This window comes from Phaseolus vulgaris, chromosome 8, assembly GCF_000499845.2.
Source record: "Phaseolus vulgaris cultivar G19833 chromosome 8, P. vulgaris v2.0, whole genome shotgun sequence".
NCBI classification, from domain to species: Eukaryota; Viridiplantae; Streptophyta; class Magnoliopsida; order Fabales; family Fabaceae; genus Phaseolus; species Phaseolus vulgaris.
Window position 1 is genome coordinate 5348160 of NC_023752.2, and position 13838 is coordinate 5361997.

Consider the following 13838-nt stretch of genomic DNA (forward strand, 5'->3'; position numbering starts at 1 on the left):
GGTTATATATGTATATTAATTAAATTTGATATATAGTCTTATTTACTTAATTATTTCAAAATGAAATTTAAAAAATAATTGTTTAAAGTATCTCCATGAGGATTTGAAGGGTTAGAAGTATATGCATTAATTCATTGTAAACTAATGATAATTAAAAAGAAGTTTTAATTACACTTGTACTTTGTACATGAAATACATGAAAGAAACAGTTTAATTTACTATAGCATAATACAATTATACCTACATTGGAGAAAGCAAGATTAAATTTGCTCGCTCTTGGCTATGAGCTCTAAGATTGCCATTGCTTTCCTCTGTGCTCTATTTGTTCCACTTTGTTTGATTTCCATTAAATGTTCATACACTCCAAACTGAAGTGCTGCCAATGTAAATGATGAGTTATTTGAGCACAACTCAAGAAGAACTGAAGCTGCACATTCCTTGTTCTTGGGAGTCCCTTCTCGCATGAACTCAACAAGGGTTTCAATGAAAGTAAGTTGTCCAATCTCATGTCTTCCTTCTGAATTTGTTACAAGGAGTAAGAGAATGGAGAGAGCTTCATCAATCATGCCTAAGTTTACGTTCTTCAGCAATTGAAGCAAGGGTGTCACAATGCCAGCCCTAATGGCTCTACCTTTGTTTGCATGGTTCAGAGATAAGTTAAAAAGAGCTGTGATAGCATCTTTCTTCCCTCTAACTGTTCCATTCTTCAACAAATTCACCAAAGGGGCCATCCCATTTGATTGACCAACAATCTCTTTAATCTCATCAAGCATTGACAAGCTAAACAAAGTTGCTGCTGAGTTTTCCTTCGCCACACAACTACCATTATCCAAAACTTCTATGATAGCTGGAATGGCACCTTCTTTCGATATAAGTCTCTTGTTACCCTCATCAATTGATAAGTTCAAAAGTGCTGTCACAGCATGCTCTTGTATTTTTGAATCTGGATACGACAGTAGTTGCACCAGTGGTGGTATTCCTCCACGTTCAGCAACCAAAACCCTGTTCTCAGCATTTTCCTTTGACAGCATGCGTATCTTCTCCACTGCTTTTCTCTGCTCTTCTAAATGAATGGACCCTAAGCTCTCCACCAAAGCTGGAATTTCCTCTTTGCTGTCCACGGAACTACTTTCTTGAGCTGAATCGTACTTTTTAGGAAGCTTGAACTTGTTGTTCACACACCATTCTTCAATCAAGCTTCTCAATGCGCAGTTTGGTGCCAATGACATGTGCTCCAAAGGTTGCCTAGTCTTTGGGCATGTGTTGTGGTTCGTTCGGAACCACTTATCTATGCTTTCCCTTTCATATGTCTTTGTAATCACAAGAATTTTTGTCTCTCAGTGTCATGCAGATTTAAACTTTTTAGAAAAATCATAAACATTAAAGAAATAAAAAAATAAAAAAATTGAGTTTTGGTAAATACTTAATGAAAAGTTTATGAGATCAACATCTTTTTCATTTTTCTAACATAGTTTTAAAAGAAGTGTGATTACCTGTCCACTTGCTATGATAACAGGATCTGTCATGATTTCTAGAGTTATTGGGCAGAGAAACTCGTGAGGGATGACCAAAGAGGTGCACCTCTCTAGCATCTTTGGTGCGACAGGATCATCAAGGACACTGGTTTCTTCCATGCCTGCAATGCGTTTGAATTTGTTAAGAAGTGCAATTATTCGCTTAGTACTCTCAATCTGTTGCCCTTTTCTTTCTTCTGCAAGGTTCCTAATGGCCATTGTTTCTGTGTTAAGATCCTCAACACTATGAAGCTCCAACTTTTTTGCCAGCCTCTCGATTATAGCACTGTCAGAATTTCTATCATCCTCCTCAGAGAACACTACCATCATATCCATTGCAAGTTCTATGTCCTGTGTATCAGTTCTTCTCCTGGCTCGCCTGAGTTGCACGTGCATTAGGTCAAGCTGAAGCACAAAGTATAAGAATATTGCCTCAACATGTATGATTTTACGAATGCCACAAGAATTCATAATCACCATTACCAACAAGGGAATTTCTTTCCAAAATTTCAAACTTGAAACCAAATTCGACAAAAAATGAAGGCTATGATTATATTAAAGATGAAACTCACATTTTCATATAAACATTCACAAACTCTCAAAACCATTCTTCCAAAAAATGAAGAAACGCGAAGATATGAGAAACGAAAAGGACCTACCTGCTCTTTGACTTCATCCGAGATGCCTAATTCATCACAAGGCACGCCATCAAACGCTTGGCTTAATTTTTCGTACACTTTCTGAAACGTGACCATTATCCCCTCGGTCTCCAGAGACTGAACCAAAAATAAATAACAAAAAGCAAAACACCACATTCAATAAATGTTCTACATTACAGTTTTACATCTTCAACACCCAACAACCCATTTTGCCTTGCAAAATAATGCATGGACAAACATTCACGAATTAACTTTTTCCCAAAAGTCAAACAATAAATCTTACATCACACATTGTTCAATAACTTGACATTGCATCGACATTAGTTTCATTTCAAGCAAGGTTTTCAATATTCCAATTGCAGTTTTGTGAAATCCTTGTTATTGTGGAAACTAAAGACAAATTCTTTTATATTGTCTCGGTTGTAGTTACATCAAGATTTTATAGCAGCAACAAAAATCTTGATGTTACAGCTGAAATAGCTGTCATAAAACCTTATTTCATGTCGAATAATAACCCTTTGGGATCAAAAAGCGAAACCACACCATAACATTTGAAAACTAAACATCTCTCTCAAGAGTGTTTGTGTTATGATATTGGACAAATATGGAAAGAACCAACTACTTTTTGTTCAAACGGAAGAAACTAGTTTCCCCATAACAAATGAAGGTTAAAATTATAGGTGGAAAAGGGATTAATTAATTACGAGGTGAATCTTGCTTCCTTGGCTGCACAATTGCAACAAATCCTTGGCGAACAAAAGCGCGTCCTTGAATTTAACTAACCAAGCGACGCCGATCTTAGGAAAGGGTTGTGGGAGGTCGCGAAGCTCTTCCAAGATCGGCAACATGAGCTTGAAACGGCGCACGAGGTTGTGGCACTCCCGCCGTTGCGTCCTCCGGTAGTCCCCGAACTGAACCACCGATTCGATGACTCGCTGCACCTCCGCCACCGGGTCATACTCCTCCTCTGACCGAGTCGACTCGTTCGACTCATTTCCCAACTCTCTCTCTCTCTCCATCGCCATCTTCTCCTTCCTCTCTCTCTCTCTCTCTGCCTCGCCTATGCTACGCCATGCACACACGTCGCTACGTAATAGCCAGGTTTTTACCGAAACAAGAAAAGTGAATTAAGAAAAGAAAAACATGTTAATGTTTTTTTGTGTAACTGATTCTGTTTATGGTTGGTTTGGTTGATCCATATGATTGTTTGTTCCATTCCGACATTCTCCTGTTTTTCGCGCTTGCTCGTATATTTCGGGATTCATCTCTCACGTTAGGAAAATATTATAAAAAATATATATATTTTTTCAACATTTTCATTTCTATTCTTTCGTATAGAAAGTCAGAGACATGGCCTTGTTGAGGAGGGGTTTCTTTCACACAATTCAACGTTACTGCTCATTAATCTGTTCAAAATTTATTTTAATTTTTTTTGTAAGAGAAATATAAATTAATTTAAATAATTTAATTAACACTCAATTATTATTATTTTATAAATTTTATCATTTAAGTTGTTTTATATTTTATTGTCACACCTATATTTTAATCATAGGGGTTTTTACCTATATGTTATCGGTGTATTGAATGAACAAAAGAGAGGATCAAAACGATGTTGTTTTGCAAAATTTGAAAACAGAACAATGTTATTATTTTATAAACTTTCCTGTTGCGTCAATATTTCGTTAAAAATTTAACATATCAATCAAATGTAATAATATGTGTGAAAAATGATAAGTTTGATGGTAAAATGTACTACAAGAACTTGAGTGATTAAATTGATAATAGTGATAAAATGTGTAATCAAGGTTTTAAATTAATTAATATAAATTTTAAAAGTCATTAATTACAAGAAAAAATAGGATTTATCAAAATTGAAGGGTATTATATATATATATGATAAAAATGACTCAGTCCATCTTATTTATCACATTCATTCCCGCGAATATGTATTCACATTTTATTATCTTAAACTTTATTATTTTTATAAGTAATTAATTAAAAAAAATAATATATAATTTTATAATAATAATAATAATAATAATAGTATTAACAAATTATGTGACCATTACTTTTAAAAGATAAGTTATTTAATTATTTTAAAATAAAGAAAAGTTACTCTATTTATTTTATTAAATAAATAAAATAATATATATTTTTTAAAGGTAAATCATTATATATATAGCTCTTATTTTTAAAAGGAAAAAAATGTTTAGTTATTTTAAAATAAACAGAAATTACTCAACTATTTATATAAAAAAAATAAATTATATTTTACTTTTGAAAAGAAAAAAAATATTACGATTATTATAATTAATGAAATAAAAATATATTATTAAATTGTAAATAGATGTTCATTAAATATAATTATAAAAAATTGATAATTATTTAAATTTTTAAAAATCATTCAAAAGATAAAATTATAAGAAGTTATATATAAAAAAAGTGTTATAGATTTATGTTAATCAATCTATAAAGAAGCTAACTTCGGTTAGTCTACTAACCAAAAACAAAACAGGTTTAAAAAACGAAAGGCAATTGCTTCCGCAACATATAACTCCACCCGATTCTAGCAGAAAAGACGAAATTATCCTAAAAAAAATTTCAAAATATGTGTTCTGGATAATTTTTTTCAAAACAAAATTTTGTATTATGGATTTTTTTATTCGGAATGGATTTTTCATTTTTTTTCCAGATTTTCATATCCGAAACACAATAATTTTTTATTCGGATTTTTTTTTCGGAATGTATTATTTTTTAATTCAGAATTTTTTTGTCCAAAATAGAATTTTAAGTTTTTGTTTTCGGATTTTTATTTCTGAAATTCAATAATCACTTCCGAATTTATTTTTCCAGAATATATTATTTTCAATTCCAGATTTTTATTTCCAGAATTAAGGGCATTTTGGGAAATTTAAAAGATATGTTGGGTGCAGGTTAAAAATGATTGGGTGTAGGAAGCATTTGCCAAAACGAAAACGGGTCGAAAAATTGAGTCCAATCCATCGGCCCGTAAAAAATAAGAAAAAAAATATTATTAAATAGACATTTAGTAAATAAAATTTAAAATGAAAAAATAGTTTAATTTAATTTTCATCAGAAAATGTATTTATATTTCTTAAAAATTTTAAAACCTAAAATATTACACAGCTGGATTAATAAAACTAAAATCCCTCACTCTATCCCACCTATTAGATAATAGGTTGTGGAATCAAGTTTTCTTTAAATTTATACAGAGAGGGAAGATGAAGTTATTAGAAGAATAAAATTGCTCATTTTTTTTATTATTTTCATTTAATTTAGCAGTTAAAGATGAACTATCGTTAAAAGAGTTAAAATGAATAAAGTAAAATAATTTTTTTAAAAAATAATACGGTGTATTCTAATATTTATCGTTTCAATAGTTTGTTTCATAGTTAAGGTTTTTGAAACTGGTTTTAGCATATTTAAATTTGGTTGACTTTGTTGTCAAACCAAATTGGTTATTTCGATAAAACAATGACGGTTTTTTTAATTGTCTTAACAAAAGTATGTTAAGTTAGTTAAATTGTTTTAAATGATTTGAAACTGATTTGACTTTTATAATAAATGTTTTCAATTGCTTATTGGAGTATATATGTTCTGTTTTACACTCCTAACATTAATTTTACAAGATCAATTTGTGAAATCAAGTTTTTTCCAATATTGCTTAAAACTTTGGATATTTCTCTAAGAGTGAAGTAGGACTTGCCGTGTACTTTGATTTGATTTGTACCAGGTGTGATCAATCCTATTTCTTTCTTCATTTGTAATTCTGTAAGTACTGGTGTTCACAGAGTCAAAGGGTCTTCTGTGGTGTGATTGTGGTGTGCCAAAGGAAGTGTGTGTTCTTGAGGGGATCAAAATCACTTCTTTGGTGGTTGTGTGTTTGTAATATGGTTTTTGATTATTTAGTGGATACCCAGAGGTTTTTGGGAATTGGATATCACTCTTGGTGTAAGAGTGAACTAGTAGAAAACTGTTTGTATGATTCTTTCTCTCCCTTAACTCTTTTATAACTACTTTTAGTTGTTTTCGTATTCTGCGCATAAAAACAACCGGTTGAATCGCATAAACAACCAGTTGAATTTCTGGAATTCAACTAAAACTGTTTTATAACTTGTGTTCTTTCATTCCTTTGACTGTGATTCTTCTTTGACTTTCTTCATATCTTCAAACTTTATGAAAAATGTTTAAAAATAATTCACCCCCTCTTGTTTAAGGCCTTCAATTCTAACAATCTTTGCACATTAGTGAAGGAAATAGTTAGAACTAAATTTGGTAAAGAGATATTTTTAACTAGTTAAAATGGTACTTTAAATATGTTAAAGGGTTATTGGTTGAAGCTCTTTTGAATTTCATTAGGTATTTTAATAAGTTGAATTGTGGAGTTAATATGTTAAAATTACGTATAATATGGTCTAGTTTTGGCAAAGTGTTTTCAATGATGTTAACTAATTTCCTAACAAGTTGAACTCACTTATTTACTTATAAGACTTTATCCGTTAATATATGATTCAATCTACGTATTATATGGTCTAGTTTTGGCAAAGTGTTTTCAATGATGTTAACTAATTTCCTAACCGGTTGAACTCACTTATTTACTTATAAGACTTTATCCGTTAATATATGATTCAATCTACGTATTTTATTTCACTAATGAGTGAATTCACATTACTAGAAAATCAAAATTAAAGTTAACTTTATAAACAAAACAAAAAATGAGTCACTATATTGACTAAATTAGATACTATTTCAGATATTAAAAAATTATTGGTATCATCAGCTACCAGTTTCTAAATTGGTATATAATTAGCTACCAGTTGGTAGCTAAAACCTTGGTAGCTAATTAGATATCAATTTATAAATTATTTAGTAGAAACTAGTAGTTAATCAGATACCAATTTAGAAACTGGTAATTAATTAGATACCAATTTAGAAACTGGTAATTAATTAGATACCATTTTAGAATCTGGTAGCTAATGATACCAATAATTTGTTTAGTTTATAAAATATTATCTAATTTAGTTAATATAGTGACTGATTATTTTTTGTCTTTAAAACAAGTAATATTTTTTATGTATTTTTTTATTTACAAGAAGATTGCAAGTGTTTATACTAGATAGGATGTTCAGGGTGAGTTATGTAATAGAGTTTTACATAGTTATTGTGAACCTGTCCTTTTAGGGTGCAAGAAACTGATTCTTGATATCTTGTAATACACTACAAGAAAATTAAATTATTAGATAGAAATTAATTTTAGAGAGAAAAATAATTAGTTGTTAAATTGACTAAATTATATAATATTTTAGAGATTAAAAATATATAGTTATCTAAATTAGTTTTTATTATTGATAAATAGTTTCTAAATTGATATCTAATTAACTACCAACTTTGGAATCTAAATAATTGGTAGTTAAAGTTATATCAATTTAGAAATTATTTATCAATAATATAAATTGTACCGATATGGCCTACCGACATGATGACGTGGCTCGATCTTCCTGACCTAGCTAATTGAGACACACACTGACGTGGCTCGGTCTTCCTGACCGAGACACCACACATATAACCATTAACGCTCAAACTAAGGTCAGTGAAGCTAAACTACCATTAAGAAATAGGTAATGCAACCCTAAGTATGATCCATTCCACTAATCAGACTCAATGAGGTAAGCCCATTAAAATAATATAAATAGCACACATTCCAAGGAACAAGGTACGTCATTTATTATTGCGCACCTACCTGAGTGCCGATCACCCACTTTACTGACTTGAGCGTCGAAGTGTCTTCTGCAAGTACCTCTCCCATTTGGCATTCACCCGAGACTGAGAGTTGAAGGAGAAGCACGAAGGCGAGAAGGATCCCAACAAAGTCCTAGCAACCTGCCCAACCAAAGGAGGAAGACGAAGACTTCAATAGTTCTCTAGGTCTCATCTTCCTATCATGAACATAAATTAATTTAGATATCAATAATTTTTTTAATCTCTAAAATCGTATCTTATTTATTTAATATAACAATTAATTATTATTTTTTTCTATAAAATTAATTTCTATCTAATGATTTTCTAGTAGTAATATGGATTTATTGTGAGTCTAGTACAACTAGACTAAGCTATTATGTAGCTATTGAGAAAGAGTCAAAACACTATATAAATTTCAGTATTTTTTTTTTATCTTTTAGTTATTGCTTTAAATTGCTATTTGTAAGAATATCAATCAAGGTTATTAATTAATTTTTCAGTTACAAACCACTAAAATTTAAGGCTAATCACTTTCAGTAATTAATTAATTAATGCTTTTTACAGTATTAATGAGAAAGTTAAACAATTTATTATTTTTTTTAAAAACTGTTTGAGTATTATATAATTAATTATTCTAATTATATTAGTTACTTTGTATTAGTTTAAATTAATTTCAAACATGTTACTTATTTATTAGTATTAATAACTGTGTTAATTATTATTTTTTTAAATGTAATAAACCCTAAGATAATCCATGAACTGAATTGTCATATTCTATAGATGATAGATTAACCCAAATCATTAAAATAAAGACATAATTTGCACGCAGTTTTTAGTTTCTCGTTTGTTTGTTTTGTTTTCCACTGAAAATGAATTTACCTCAATAATTAGTATTATAAACTTGTTTATTAAAATATCAATGTAAATTATCAAGACAAATCCTCAACTAAAGTAAGAAAAATGTTGAACATCCTTTGTTAACAGTTGATCGAAGGATTCTAGAGAAAACTTTATATCGCATTTTAAAATAACCTATGATAAATCCACAGTATAATTTTTATATTTGAAAATATTTTTTTACTTTAAGTTTAATTACAACTTTTACTTTAATATAAGGGATCCTGGAATGGAATGAAAATAAAAATATTAATAGATATTTTTTAAAATATAATTAAATATGCATTACAAGAAATTAATGAAATAGAAATCAATTTTAGAAACCAAAATTATTTAGTTGTTATAATAACTAAATTATAGACCATTTTAGATACTAACAAATTTTTGGTTTCTAAATTAGTTTTTGTTAAATAGTTTCTAAATTGGTATCTAATTATCTACTAAAGTTTTAACTACTAATTATTTGGATTATAAATTTGGTAGAAAAATCTTGTTATTACCAATTTTTAACAATAATAAAAATTAATTTTTTTTAGCTTTTAAAATAATCTTTAATTTAGTCACTATATCAAATAATTAGTTTTAGTTTTTAAAATTGATTTTTATTTCGTGATGTGATGGTTTTTGTTTTAAAATTATATGAGTAGTGTTTGTCCAGAAATTGAAAATTTCAAATAGTGAATTTTATTTGAATTTTAGAGATAAAATATAATGAATTATGAATTCTGTTACTAGATATAAAATATTTTATTTTCAAAATTTTAACCAACTTCAACTGTTATGAGAATCATAACGACTAAAAAGGGACAATTAAAGCTTAAACATTTACTAAGAATTGATGAGATTTGTATGAACTCCCCAGGAATTATGCATTGAGTCTAAAACAAATAGGGGCCCAGAAGAGGTTCCTTTTGTTGTGTTCTGTCAACTCTCGTTTTTCACTCTTTCTGCCGCTACTTATCTGTGCCCTTCTTCTTCTTTCCACATTTTGTTTAAGCAAAATCCTTGAAACCATTGATTCATCTCCACCATGAAAAGCAACCTCAAGGATCAAGAACACTACTTTCACTCTTCATGGACCATAGCAAAACTGGTGAGCTTCTTCTTCCTCTTGGTTTCCATCTCCTACCTCTGCTACTCCCTTGGATTCATCACTCATTCATACGATTGTTCTCTAAAAAAGCCTTACCCTCTTACCACCACCACACACCTTTCCATCGCCACCACTCCTCCCCCACCTCCACACACCCCAAAAGCCTTTGAGAAAACCAACATATCCCACATAGTGTTTGGCATAGGAGCCTCGTCCAGGCTATGGAAGCAGAGAAAAGAGTACATCAAGCTATGGTGGAGGCCAAACGAAACAAGGGGCAATGTGTGGCTAGACCAAGAAGTGGAAAGTGAACCTGGGGATGAGACCCTCTTACCAACATTGAGAATATCGAGCGATGTCTCGAAGCTGAAGGTGAAGAATCCACGTGAGGAGTTGGGGGTTCGTATATCTCGAATTGTGTCGGAGACAGTGAGGCTTGGGATGGAGAATGTGAGGTGGTTTGTGATGGGGGATGATGACACTTTCTTCGTGACTGAGAATTTGGTGAAGGTGTTGCAGAAGTATGATGAGAAGCAATTCTATTACATAGGGGCGAATTCGGAGAGCCACTTGCAGAATATTCACTTTTCCTATAACATGGCTTATGGGGGTGGAGGGTTTGCCATAAGTTACCCTTTGGCAGTGGCATTGGAGAAAATGCAGGACAATTGCCTTCTGAGGTACCCTGCATTGTTCGGCTCAGATGACAGGATCCAGGCTTGTATGGCAGAGCTTGGTGTCCCTCTCACCAAGGAAATTGGCTTTCACCAGGTTTCTACTCCCTCAAATATTCTTCTCACTCACTGCTTCTGTTGTCTTCTTCACAAGTTCTTCAGTTTATCTTAGAAAATTGTTCAGTCCAAATCATGCATTGTGTAGCTATAAAACAAAACCTGCATTTAGTGTTACTGTTTTAGCATTAATTAAGTAGGTCTTTTGCTGCTTGAATTTTGGTTTTGAGTTCCCAAACATATGGTTGATTCATATATGCTTCATTATCATCATTAGTTTAATGGACAATATCGTGCCTGGAGTTATAATTCAATGATATGAGTTAATAATAATAATAATAATAATAATAATATTTTTCTAGGGTGCTATAATGCCATAAAACAGAAAAAAACAATATTTGTAGGTGGCACACACTAAGTACAATATTTTGGGTTTCATATTTGAGGCAAATTTTGATTGTTATTTAAGAAGATGCCTGGGAAAGAGTGGAGTTACCGAATTCCTCGAGTTTGTCTATGAAACAAAAGCGAAATGAGAGAGTGATTGTGATGTTCCAGGATTCGAAAAAGCAATTATGAAAAGTTGTTGCTTCCTCCACCTTTTCTTTTCTCATTTATTTTTCTTGTAGTATTTATTCAACACGAGCTTTTAAGAACATCCAATGCATGCGTTGCCTCCACGTGTGATGCACGTGGCTAATTTATTACTCTTCCTCTGCAGAGGTGTCCTAACATAACTCATGCAACCACATTGTTTTTTATGAGTGCCACGTAATCACACAACACAAAACCTAATTCATCGTGCATTCAGTTTTTTACAACTGTGCTTCTTTTAATGGTGTTTTCAGTTTGATGTATACGGCAACGTGTTTGGGCTCTTAGCAGCACATCCCATCACACCTTTAGTTTCCATGCACCACTTGGACGTCATTGAGCCCATATTCCCAAACGCCAGCCGTTTGGAGGCCCTGCAGAGGCTTATTGGGCCCATGAGACTGGACTCTTATGGGCTCATGCAGCAGTCCATATGCTACGACAGAAGCCGGTATTGGACTGTATCCGTTTCGTGGGGCTATGCGGTTCAAATAGTCCGGGGCATTGTCTTGGCCCGGGACATGGAGATGCCGGCGAGAACCTTTCTGAATTGGATCCGGCGGGCGGATTATACTGGATTTCCGTTCAACACGCGGCCTTTCAGCCGGAATGCTTGCCTGAAACCTTTTGTTTTCTACTTGGATAATGTGATCTATGATGGGGTTGCTGATGAGACTGTCAGTGACTATGTTCGGGTCCAGCCCAACCCGGGTTGCAGGTGGAAAATGCCGGATCCCACCCAAATCTCAATCATAAGGGTTCATAAGAAACTTGATTCGCATTTCTGGGACAAGGTAGGTTCTTTCTTTTCTCAAGGCCCAGTTTTTGGCCCATATTCATTACTATTTTAAGGCAATTGCTTCCTGCACCACATGACTGCACCCAATTACAGGGAAAAAGACAAAGATACCCTTAAAAAAATGGGTTACGTATAAAATTACATTCTGGATCCCTTTTCCGGAACACAATAATCTCTTTCAGATAAATTTTTCCAGAATGTATGATTTTTAATTCTGGATTTTTTTTTATCCGAAATAGGATTTTGATTTTTTGTTTCCATATTTTTATATCTGAAACACAATAATCTCTTCCGGATTTACTTTTCTGGAATGCATTATTTTCAATTCCAGATTTTCATTTCTGGAATAAAGGATATTTTTGGAATTTTGAAATTGTGTTGGGTGCAGGTTCAAAAGTGTTGGGTGCAGGAAGCAATTGCCCTATTTCAATTGGGTAATATGTGGGAAAGAAAAATCATAGGGATACTACCTCTAATAGACTTTAATCCATAAATGAGTGTGTTAAAAGATTTAGATAAAAAAAAAATGAGTGTTAAAGATTTTGTTACCACTCCATAATGAATTAGAGTCCCATTTAGGAAACTTAGAATACTGGGGACAGAATTTATGGAAGTGGAGTCCTTGGAGTTAGATCACATTTCAAATAATATTTAAAGTTAGATTTATTGAGATAAAATGAGTCATCTTGATTAATAGAATGTGTGAATTTGATATATTTGTCTTTATTGTATTAGTTTCACTTGATATTAATGAGTGGAACTGAAAAATTGCTTACTTAAAAGGGTTTTGGTTTGTGTTATTGTTTGAGCAGTCTCCAAGGAGAAATTGTTGCAGGTTTAGACCAACAGAGGAGGAAGGAACTATGGTGATTGAGGTGGGAGAATGTAGAAAAGATGAATTTGCTAATTAATAATTAAGAGACATGAGGATTCACCTCATAATATTCTTAATCATGTTCTTTATTTTTCTTTTTTCTTAGCTGTGGTTTTCAAATGATTTTAAGAACTTCGTAGTGGAAAGTGTAGAGTGTGCCGAAGAGTAGCATTGCAAATGTAAATTAATTGGTGTTTGTTTGGTGGGGTTCTTATGATGATGTAAAATTATTATAACTTACATTAGATTTTTAAGATGTGGTGAAAGAATACTCATGCCAATCAGTTTCTCTGTTACATGTATTTTCTTCTGCATAATTTTGTTTGTAGTTTCCGACACAAGCAAATTATATGAAAAAAAGTGTATGTAACTTTTATACTGGAAAAATATCAGTATGTGGATTATGATTAATAGAACAAAATGGAAAGGTCCATTAGCTTATAAATGATTAAAATTTATTTTTTAATGTCAACCTTTTTATTTTTATTTATATGTTAGAAAGTGATGTAAATTAATTTTATAATGTGATTCATATGAAATAGATTTTGGACTTTAAATTTGAATATGATTTAATAAAATTAAAGGTTCATTGGTTAATGTAAGAAGTTATATATATATATATATATATATATATATATATATGAGATAACTGAAAAAAAATTCTAATTTGATGGAGATTGGAAAAGAATAGAAACAGATTTTGTCTCTGCAAATGAGGTTGTTTTATTGGTTAACTATCAAGAAAGAGTGCGATTGAGAAAAGGAATTAAAGAAACGGCTCACATAGAGACTCTGATTGATCAAGGTAAATGTCTATCTCTATTATAATAAATGTATGGAATGTGAGAATAATAATTTGTAAGATCCTTATGATGATGTGCATTATTGTTTATTATTGTACGATTTGATTTTACATG

General features: G+C 31.6%; 2 protein-coding genes across 2 annotated transcripts; one reads left to right on the forward strand and one right to left on the reverse strand.

The window, feature by feature from the left end:
• Positions 1 to 260: 260 nt before the first annotated feature.
• Positions 261 to 3218, reverse strand: LOC137826338 (U-box domain-containing protein 15). The gene is made up of 4 exons (XM_068632270.1): positions 2878 to 3218; positions 2174 to 2290; positions 1494 to 1919; positions 261 to 1310 (listed from the first exon to the last, which is right to left on the reverse strand). The coding sequence occupies exons 1-4, from the start codon at positions 3196 to 3198 to the stop codon at positions 261 to 263; spliced, it is 1914 nt and encodes a 637-aa protein (XP_068488371.1). The 5' UTR covers positions 3199 to 3218.
• A 6461-nt stretch (positions 3219 to 9679) lies between these two features.
• On the forward strand, positions 9680 to 13265 carry LOC137823666 (uncharacterized). Its single transcript, XM_068628889.1, has 3 exons — positions 9680 to 10694; positions 11503 to 12042; positions 12860 to 13265. Exons 1-3 carry the CDS (start codon positions 9861 to 9863, stop codon positions 12956 to 12958), a joined length of 1473 nt encoding a protein of 490 aa, XP_068484990.1. The 5' UTR covers positions 9680 to 9860; the 3' UTR covers positions 12959 to 13265.
• Positions 13266 to 13838: the final 573 nt, after the last annotated feature.

Excerpts from the sequence above, each read along its gene's own strand:
- LOC137826338 (XM_068632270.1), bottom strand. The coding sequence starts at position 3,198 with ATGGCGATGGAGAGAGAGAGAGAGTTGGGAAATGAGTCGAACGAGTCG. Across the intron at positions 1,920-2,173 it reads CGGATGAAGTCAAAGAGCAG|CTTGACCTAATGCACGTGCA; the intron begins GTAGGTCCTTTT and ends TTTGTGCTTCAG. Across the intron at positions 1,311-1,493 it reads TTATCATAGCAAGTGGACAG|ACATATGAAAGGGAAAGCAT; the intron begins GTAATCACACTT and ends GTGATTACAAAG.
- LOC137823666 (XM_068628889.1), top strand. The coding sequence starts at position 9,861 with ATGAAAAGCAACCTCAAGGATCAAGAACACTACTTTCACTCTTCATGG. Across the intron at positions 10,695-11,502 it reads AGGAAATTGGCTTTCACCAG|TTTGATGTATACGGCAACGT; the intron begins GTTTCTACTCCC and ends TGGTGTTTTCAG. Across the intron at positions 12,043-12,859 it reads ATTCGCATTTCTGGGACAAG|TCTCCAAGGAGAAATTGTTG; the intron begins GTAGGTTCTTTC and ends TTGTTTGAGCAG.